Below are 10,615 nucleotides of genomic sequence, written 5' to 3'. Positions count from 1 at the left end.
AAGATGATGATTAGATGCGGGCTGGAAATGGTCCTTGGGCCGCACTTTGGGCACCCCTGCTATAACAGTTTAAGAGCCTGTATATGTATATGCAGTCAAACTTGTCTATAGCGGCCACTAGCGGGAGTCTGCAAAAGTGGCCGCTATAGACAGGTGGCCTCTATAGACAGGTTGGCGTCCAGTTTGAATGTTGACCAGTAGAGGGAAAAAAAAGAAAAAAAAGGGGAAAAAAAATTAACAATGTTGATCAGTAGAGGGCACTGCGGACTGCGGATAAAAGTTGTACAGCACTACTAGGCTTGTTATTATCATGGTTCATGGTTCATGGTTTTAATTCATCCTGAACATGCATGAGTCAAACAGTAGCACATCACATAGTACAATTCACAATTTTGCATGTCCAAAAAGGAGTAGGAAGAAGCAAAGATTATTTAATCCTACCCCTCATCACTTTCACATCAGTTGCAATACATTTATTCACCTCTTGTTCTTCCAAGTGTACTTTGTAGGTCTACATGACAATGTAGTGCAATCATAGCCAAGGTTTTTACTTACTAAAAGGAAGCTAGAGGCTTAATAATAACTGATAGAATATATCCACGACCCACAGAACAAAGCTGTGCGAGTAATGTGTTACGCTTGTTTTTAATATTTTACTTTTTATACGGCAGACAGCTTTAGTTCATCAGGAAGTGACGGCAAGTGACGGTGGGCGTCCCGAGCAGGAGAGCTAAGCTCAGTGCTAGCTGTGAGTTTGGAGAGAGTTGGGAAGTGTGTTTATGTTGGCGTGGATGTAAAGTCCTGCAGTGTTCTCCGCTGCTAATAAAGCCATTAAAGTGCATCGACGACGTGAGTCTCTCCTTCCCCACAACAAGCAGCATTACAGTATTGACCAGTGCACACCAGGAAATAAACGGTGTCATTTCTTACAGGCATTGGCTGGACAGCTATGTAGTGGGGCTTGTTTAACCTTTGCCTTGTGGGCAAGCAGGAAGGAGAGACGATGCTGAGAGATGTGTGTGTGTTCTGAGCTGCTGTCTGGTGGCCGCGTTCAATAAATAAAGTTGGCAGAAGCAACAGGAGAAGTTTCCTTCTTTGCTTCGGAGCTGAATAACACTGACAAGTTAACAGACTAGTAGCGAACGGAAAAGAAGACGGCTTTTTTGTGTCGAATACAGAAGATGAGGACTTTGATGGATTTGTGGATGAGGATTGATGAAAAATAACGTGAATACATTCTAAAATACTTCAATTAAGTACAACCGAACTCAGTTTTGCTCCTGCTGCCGCATGCATGCTAGCGTATGTTTTTTTTTTATTGTAGCGTCGCTGGGAGCACGTCCTGTTCCCAGCCTAATTTGCGGTAATGTTTTGGTGCAAATGCTCTTAAAGTTACATGTTTGACCAGGAAATAGCAAGCTCAAAAGAAGACGGCTTTTTTATGTGGAACAACTGACAGTTTGTGTGGATCTTGTGAATGATTGTGACTGAGCTAGGACTCAGTAATTAAAGTCTACACACGACGGCTTCATTGATTGAAAAACTAAACTTTTTCGTGCATGAAGCTTCTACTTGACTCGGTAATTTGGCCACTATATTATATATCAGATATTGACCAAGGGAGACAAAATGGGTGGCCGCTGGCCGCGTTGGACAGGTGACTGCTATACACAGGGTCTATAACATGTAAATTTGCTGCGGGGGATTTTTTTCAGTGGCCGCTATAGGCAGGTGGCAGTTCTATAAAGGTGGCCGCTAAGACAGGCTTGGCTGTATATGTATATGTACCCTGTATATGTATATGTATATGTACCCTGTATATGTATATGTACTGTATATGTATCCAAACATTTTCCACCAAGGGTCACATACTGAAAATCAAAGGACTTTTCTATTTTTCCCATTTTTTCTGTTTTTATTTGTTTTAAGTTGATTTCTATAACGTGCTGCGGGCCAATAAAAAAAACAAGCTGCACTCTTGTTCTAGGTCTTTCTACTGTGTCAATAAGGTAACTCAAATATTAGAAGCAGCTCTCAGGATGATACAGTGCAGTTCCACATCCTAAACACCTATCTTATTACACTCTGCAGTTGTGACCTCCATAGATAAATGCAAAAATAAGTCAAAAGGGGCGAAACTGCTGTAAGATCTTGGAAGAGGAAAAAGCAGAACATATCCTGGCAAACGAGGACGCTTGGCTTAAAAAGTGGGAAACACTGGGCCTTGATCCAACACTTGCATGTATTGTTTTAGGATGGAGTGATAGAGTGGAAGGATGTACAGTTCTGTGGACAGCAGAGGGCAGCACTTGGCGGCATCCCCACTCACTCACTCATACACACACACACACACACACACACACACACACACACAGTGACGCATACCTAGCTCCAGGTTGACGTTGTCAGGCAGCCCTGATATTGTCTTTCTGCGTTTGACCTTCTTGGGCCGGCGGGACACGGTGTCAGTGTTAATGAGGGAGCGCCGGATGCTCGCCTGCCGGTCAAACACTGCGCCTGGTAGGCGAGGGGAGGGCGAGAGCAAGGCAGGCAAGACAGCACACAGTTAGTGTGGAGGACACATGCTCAAACAACATGCAGGAGAGTGTGTTTATCTTCAAGCGGACATGCAGCAAAGTTTGGACAGCTCAGTGAGGCTGGGTGGTGAAGGAACATTTCCCTCTCTTTTCTTGTGGCTTCAACCCAGTCGGTGTTGCACAACTGGACAAACACCACAACTTATTCCTGAGGTAATCTTGAGCAAACGTGTCGTAAAGATAATGTTAAAATCTACCACAAGAGGAATATGAGAAGATGTTGCTTCTTTGTGTTTGGTCACAGTAACTAAATAACATATCAGCAGTCCCTGTCAATGTGTGGGAAAAGGAAACATATGAAAGAAAACACATGCATCGGAAAGATATGAAACACACACGCACACACACACACACACGTTCCAAATCCATGTTAGTGCCTCGTTTCCAAGATGGAGGAAGCATGTTAAATTATATCCTGTTAATGTATATTTTAAGAGATGGACAATTAGACAAAATTCTAAAAAAAAAACAATAATTAATTGCTTAAATGCTAATTTTTACAATTTATTTTTTTACATTTTAAATTAATTTATTCATTTGTAGTTGGTAGATAATTTATTTATCCCCATTTTTGTAAATTGTAAATGGATTTATTTGGTGTTTTTAGGTACCGTAGGTATGTATAGAATTTATGTATCCCTGCAGAAAAACCGTGTGCAGCAAAGAACATACAGTATATGAAAGAAATTATATAGAACATTAATAATAAAATAAATGTTTTATACATATCTGAATATGTTTTCTACATTACAAAAAATAAGACATTTTTATAACAATTGTCAAATAAAACAACTCATTGATATATTAATATATTTTAATATTAAAAATGCCAATCTGGCTCATGAACCATGGCAACAAAAGTAATAAAACTACACACTCTTCATTCTAGTTGATCAAACTCATCCAAGCATGCCACCATGGACTTTCCCCAACTGTTCCCACAAAGCGTACAGTAGTCCAGAATGTCTACGTCAGCGGGATAATTAAGAAATAAAGGGATCTAGTCCAACCTGTGATTAAATATTACAGGGTATCTCTACACATGCCATCTGGTTTATAGATCACATATCCAAATAACACCTGGGATTCCCACCTATTTTCCACTCAGAAATGTCAGAGTGGGATGTTATATCAGCGTTTTTAAGAGGCAGACAAGTATAGCGCTGAGATATATAACACACTAACAAGGGAATTGCGACGACATATTTTTGCTGCGTGTTCATCTGTCACACAACACAAGCAGGGCCATCTGACGGGAGGTCAGATGACCAGCCTTGACCCTTTTGGTGAGACTGTCAGAACGCTTTTTCACACGCCAGCTCACACACGCACATGGAGGGAGGTGGGAGTTAAAGTGCAAGAAGCCCGCTGGAAGGGAAGGGGAGGAGGGAAATGCACCCAGGTATACAGTACAAGTTGCCTTTTCTATGCTAAATGGACCTCCAGGAATGGTTGTTTACCTGTGACGTTGATGGCGACGATGTCAGTGGGCACAGACTGCGCTGTCTGCCTCATCCTCTCCTCCGGGGTCGGGAGGGGCGCAGCTTTGGCCCACACCACGCCCTGTCCGTCCATCTCGGAACCTTCTCCCTTTTCGCTCTCTGCTAGCGGCGTCTGGGACCTCATGGAGAGCTGAGACTGATCATCGTCCGCCGATGAGGCTATGGACTGCAGAGAAGAAAAAAAAAACACAGATTTGACAGATTTGACTGTTAAAAAAAGTGTATGGGGGGGGATCGCTTGGAAGCAGCCTCCAAGGTTTTGTTATGTTGCAGCATCCACTATACTGTAGTTGGTGTGCAGCATATATTAAGAAATTAAACCACTTTCCTGCCCAGTTTGCACAAACACTAATTCATTCCTGCATAATCCAAAGTCCCATCAGTGAAGAAGTACTGTTTCCCCAAACAAAGTGACTAGAAAGAAGGCAAGAGGTGCTCTTATATAGTCACCATGCATGGATGGATGGATAATTGAGGGCAGGCAACAATGCAGAGCGAGAGGAGGAGAGAAACTTTTGTTATTTTGCATGATAGCAGAGCAGGAGCATGGATTGTCTTTTGGAAGCTGCTGTCAGGTAACGTTAGCCTCACTATGATGGTGGAAGGCGGAGGACGGGGATTGGATCGAGTTGGGTGAGGGGGGGGAATAACGAGGGATCGCAGAGGACACTTTAGAAAGTGGAAAAAAAGGTCAAGGGTGCGCATAAGAGAATGCAATGGATGGAACAAAACATGTAGTGATGAGCCTCTCCAGGGCCCCTCATGTCACGTGTGATTGTTTTGGTTGATGAGCAACATAGAATGCACCATAAATAGCCCCTTATTACAACCCATTGACCAAGTGCATGGTAACATACAAGCTCTATGTAAAAGCCAATTAAATTATCTTTTAATGGCCATTTGATTAATTGGAATACACTTTGTGGAGGAGTGGTGCACGGGTGGAGGAAGAAAAGACTACATTTTGGTGTTGCTGTTGCTTTTTTTTTTTTTTACTTTTCCAGTCAAAATCCAGTCTGATGCAGTAAATTGGTATCTATGGATGTGTAACAGTTGCGGTGCTGACGACAAGGACTCCGTGTTGAAAGAGGTGACCACTAGGGGGCAGGCGAGCACCGTTTTATTGAGTCTTCATAGTGCTGAATCAGCATGGGACTTCCAGAGCATGGGCCCTGCCCCGTTTAAGAACGCACTTTCACCAACTTGTGTAGCTCAAGAGCTGAATGATTTTGGCGAAACTATAAAACGCCATATTGTGACAAATGATAAGGAACACAACAACAAACACTGCCCCATCTTGGCTCCAGACAACTGAGTGTATTTGTGTATACAGTATATGTGCATGTGTGCACACCTTCTTATCATCCTCGTCCTCCTCATCCTGCAGGCTGCTGCTGGACTGCAGCGGGTCAGAGAAGATGGGCCCCTGCGAGTAGTACTGGGAGCTGCGGAAACCATCTTTCCTCAGCTTGTCACATTCTGGTGTAAAAGAAAAACATGTTATTGTAACACACTAAAAAGATAAATCACCATGTCTGTTTACACAGGACAACATGATTGACTACATTAAAACTACTATTATGAGTGCATGTCTTACTACAAGCACATTAAAATGCCACACACCAATGTTGAGTGTGTGTGTGTCCCTGTGGGATGCTGCCAAGAACTGCTCACACCTCCTCTCATCACCACCTGCTGTGTGTGATGTGTGTAACCAGAAGCTGTCTCACACACACACACACACACACACACACACACACACACACACACACACACACGCAGATGTCCCACTCCCCCCAATCTCTCAAAGTGCGTTTTGCATGTTGTCTTTGTTCTGCTTTGCTGGCATACATAAGTGACTTTATTGGCAAGGACAGCATCGTACTGTATATGTGTGCATGTGCAGGCAAACCTTGCATGACTAATTTGACTCATTTCCAGTACACATGCAACGTACAGACATGACGCTTCCAATGAGGCAAGGAAACCTCATTACTGTCATAATGGCGCTAATGATGGCGATGAGATGACTGGCGTTGATAAATAAACGAGCCCCCAGTGAGGGCTGTGTTGTCTGTTGCTAGGCAGAAATGGCCCACAACGCAATGTGATTAATTTAATAATCACTCGTGCAATGCATGCAAACTGTGTAAACAACATCACAACTTCTACCCTTGTGTATCAACAGTGAGCGCGATTAACTATTACACAATACATAGGAGATATTGACTGCAATCATGCAAGTGTTGCGCAACTTCCTGCACGTTTTCCACTGTGTTCAGGAGAGGACAACCAGCTGATGACTTATTGATTATTCTGCTTCCATGTGCCTTGCTTGTGCATGTTGGTGCAAGTGATCTGGGCTAATACCTTGGAACTAATAATTTGTGCTAAGAAAAATAACAAACGTTTTGTCTTGTTCGTGAATTAGAAGAAATTACACCTGACTACAACGTAGCCCGCCAGGCTGTATGGGTATTTTTGACTTCCTGTGGGGAAAAATCAAGCATAAAATAAAATATGTGACATTGTCTTTTAGTGAATTAGAAAAAGCTAGAACTAGAAATATGTGGTTGTAGAACACCACAATGCACCCCAGTGGGCATAGTTGATGGGTATGGGTATTTTGCACACAGATTCGTACTTGTTTCTCTCAACATTCATGTATTGCAAAATATGCAATGTTTGTAAAACGGTCTTAGAAGTCTAAACAAGGGTGCCTGTATGTGTCTTCAACCCTCTTCCTGGGAGTGGAGCAACCTTTTGTCACATCCACACAGCGCAGGTTCTCTCATCTGACACCTGTTGGCTTTCAGTGAGGACCCCTGGGGCTGGGTGGTGATGACAGAGTGAGGGGGGGCCTTATTTAATCCCAAATCCCAGGTGGTGTTCGTGTACACATCAATATTGCACAGGAACTAAACAATGAGTGTGTCTGTGTGTTAGAGTACGATACACTGTAAGCCCCACCTCCCTGATGATCTTGTTTAACTTTTATTTACTCCCGTGTGTGTGTGTGTGTGTGTGTGTGTGTGTGTGTATGTGAGGTGAGTACGGCTACTGTAAAACACCACCAACCCATGACCACAGTTGTTTCTCAATAGAATATTTTCGGAGTTATGTCATAGAAAACCTGTTTACGATCTTCTAAATGCGACTTCTAACATTATTAGAACCCTGTAGATATGAAATGAAACCCATATAGACACCTTTACATTGGTAATACCCAATATAGTAGATATAATCAAAGAAAATAAGACATATTAGACAGGAATAAGATAACAGGCTCAAACGTTAGCAGTTCCTTGTTTTTCTGGACAGAGTGCTTCCCGTGTATATCATCGATACAAAACATCGATGTGTTGTAATGGTGGCTTTAAATGGCTTTACACTCGTATTACCCAATATAGTAGACAAAATAAGAGTAAATAAGCCATGTAAGCTTTAAATAATACTCTTGCTTGAGCAGTTTCACAGTGAATGTGTTCCCTCGGGAAATTTAGCAACGAGTCTAGCGTATGTCTCGTCGAACAATGCCACCTAGTGGCCAATGTAGAACACAGTACTACATTCACAATTAGAATGCTTCTTCTGCCTTGTATTTGTATTTTAGTTCATTTAATTAGTTCATTCAGCCATTTTTATGCTAAAAATGCTTCATTTCAACCATTCATTTGTTGAAAAAACGCAAAAATCAAACCATGACATTGTGACTGTATTCCATTTTTTACTGGTCCTTTCCTAAGAATGATATTGTTGTGAGTCAACGTCCCCTGTTTGTTTGAAAAGAGGGCTGGGAGCCTTCATGTGTGCGTGCAACACACTAAAAAGGATCTCACACGGCTGTGTTGTTAAACAAAAGCACCGTGTTGATCACAAATTGGACTTTTTTTTTGCACTCTTGTCGATAAACATGGATGGGCTTGTCAGAGTGTGTGAACATTTTACTTCATGTGGTTGTTTTGGTGTCAATCACGAGTCCTCACAACTATTAAATCAACTACACATCAAACAAACTGTATGCTTAAAGAAAAATTGTAAATTATTCAAGAAAACCCCCCATGGATTACATGTTAGGGAAATAGTGAAAGAAAAAACATGAACATGTAATTATAATGGTAAAAAATACATTAAAGAAACTGTAACATCCCAAGAAAAGAAACACGATATGGCAAGAAAAAATGCCAGTGGTAATGGCACGGTCGTAAGAAATGTTACAAAAAAATTACATAATGTAAGTCCTAGTATTGTGAGAATTTGTTGTTGTTTTTTTACCAGAATAAAGATGTAGACATGTAGTGTTGAGGGGAAAACTAATATTACAAGAAAATATTTTATAAAATTATAAAATACTACAAACTACTGTACTTTTGGAGTAACCACTCTTCTAGAAAAGTTTTTTTTTAAGAAAAAAAAGAATAAAACTATATTTTCTAAGAATTTAGTCCATTGTGATAATTAATTGTCAACATACCATTAAAGAGGTAGCTATAATGCAAGAAAAATGTGTTTATTACAAGAATTTAGTACAACTTTTACTAAAAGTGTGTGTTTAATCACCAAAATTGGATTGGCAGTATTTTATAGACAAGCAGAGTTAGCTTCTATTTCTACTGCAAACAACAGAATAAAGTGTAATAAATTAATTTCAACCGCTCTAAAGTTGCACTTAAATGAACCACAGACTCCAGAATATTCACGATGGCAAAATGCTGCTTACCTCGTAGGGCGCTCTTCAGGTTGACTTTGGCCTGCCGGTGGAGGTCTTCTACACAGGGTGGCCTGGAGCCTGGCAAGAAGACGTTCTCCTGCTGGTGCCATGGAGCTGTGTAGTGAACTGTCCATTTGCTCTCCTCATCCAGGTTAGACACCGCTGCAGAGACAAAACAGATCACAATGAGAAGATCCTCAAGGAACCTTTCTTTTATGGACATTTCCTGATTCCAGAGAAGGTTTGTTTGTGTTGAGAGGAAGAGGAGGGTCTTCGTAGCCAGGTGTTGGTCTTTGCACCATTAACATGACACTTAACTGAGACATTGCATTAGAGGCCACACACACCCTCGGGAAACCGACCACCTAGTAAACTAGCTCCTAAAATTGCACAAAAATGTTCTAAAAATGAACCAAGCAAGGTGAGTACGTAAATAAGCAACAGCAATGTAGTCATTTCCAACCCACAAAATGTTATCTGAACATTTCATGAAACATCAGTCCATGTCTAATCAGTCAACCCACGCACTTACCAAGAGAGCGTATCCATGCCAAAGTGGGCGATCCTGGGTGCAGGATTAACTCCATTCGGTGGAACCTAATTCTAACCCAGACCTCTACCTGTGTGTGTGTGTGTGTGTGTGTGTGTGTGTGTGTGTGTGTGTGTGTTCTCTGGAGCTCAACAACTGGTGTGTCGGGCAGGACAGAAAAGTGGAGGACTGAAGAGGAAGGGGAAGGGCAATGAAAGGCAGTGGAGAGCTTTTTCACAGGTGCTAATGAGCCCTGCAAGGATGCGTACTGCGCGTGTGGGTGGGTCGGGGGAGGTAGGAAGGTTCAGGGCGGAGGCCCAAATAAGACTGCACATCAGCCGACAAAGTAAGTATGAGACAACGTGTGTGTACTTTGATGTCACCGCTCACCAACTGTGATCTCTTTCATGTCCTCTTCAAACCAACTGTCTGCATTAACCAATCTTTGCTCTTGTTTCCAGCCTCTGCTTTCATTACATAGACAAAAACAACAATAATACATGCAACATACTAGTAGAGCACACCGTTCAGTGCCCTTAATTGTATTATGCTACATGCAAGACGTCTGGGAAATCTCCAACTTAACGCTCAATAGTTGTGACCCTCCAGACAAACGATGGCATTAAACCAGCAGTTGGATGTTTAGGAAGTGATCATTTGACACTCGCCATTTAAAATACTGAATAACTGGATGCACAAATGAGGTAGCGATCTAGCCATAAATCAGTTTCTATGCAGAGCTAATCACGATAAATGGAGATTTATACTGAAAATCAATCAATACAGTTCCTATTGCCCCCCCATCTCATTGGGGGGCAGGTGGGGACATGACTTGGTGACTGGGGGGTTGTAGGTGTAAAGACTGGCCGGCTGGGGACCAAGCTGGGATAGGATGATCTTGACCAAGACACCAAAGTAAGTGTAGTATACACTCACAGATGATTAAACAGTCCCCAAGTATTCAAAATAAGCAAGCTAATTCCCTTCAATGAACCGCCAGCTTTGTTTTTATTGGTGTTCCGAATTCCTGCTCCATTTGTGTAACTACTGCATGTGTTTAAATCTCGAGAATCAATCAGACCCAAATATATGCACATATTTCTAACGCTTTTCGCTTTGCAACACACACTTAGCACAGGTAACCCTCCCCCACCCTCCTCTCACAGTATGGTCCCTAAAAAGGCCTCAGTCCTACTAAAGGCACACACCAAGGACATGCGGAGCACGGACACAAAGCCTGTATTGTGTCTCTGCATCAGTCCTCGCATCGGGCCTT

At 42.0% G+C, this 10,615-nt stretch overlaps 1 protein-coding gene across 8 annotated transcripts in view; it reads right to left on the bottom strand.

Annotated features, from left to right (window-relative positions):
- nhsl1b (NHS-like 1b) overlaps positions 1 to 10,615 on the bottom strand; it is an 85,755-nt gene that overhangs the window by 11,184 nt on the left and 63,956 nt on the right. For 5 of the 8 annotated variants that reach the window (XM_054761077.1, XM_054761079.1, XM_054761084.1 and 2 more), the window contains exons 2-5: positions 8,820 to 8,972; positions 5,454 to 5,578; positions 4,058 to 4,265; positions 2,386 to 2,517 (exon numbers count right to left, since the gene is read on the bottom strand). In XM_054761077.1, the coding sequence (XP_054617052.1) occupies positions 2,386 to 2,517; positions 4,058 to 4,265; positions 5,454 to 5,578; positions 8,820 to 8,972 (618 nt within the window). Of the gene's footprint in view, positions 1 to 2,385; positions 2,518 to 4,057; positions 4,266 to 5,453; positions 5,579 to 8,819; positions 8,973 to 9,342; positions 10,482 to 10,615 lie in introns of those variants that run through there. The other 3 variants (XM_054761080.1, XM_054761085.1, XM_054761083.1) reach the window with 2 other exon arrangements.

Source organism: Dunckerocampus dactyliophorus, chromosome 19, assembly GCF_027744805.1.
Source record: "Dunckerocampus dactyliophorus isolate RoL2022-P2 chromosome 19, RoL_Ddac_1.1, whole genome shotgun sequence".
Lineage (NCBI taxonomy): Eukaryota > Metazoa > Chordata > Actinopteri > Syngnathiformes > Syngnathidae > Dunckerocampus > Dunckerocampus dactyliophorus.
The sequence above is the reverse complement of the archived record's forward strand: the minus strand, read 5'-3'. Positions and strand labels throughout refer to the sequence as shown.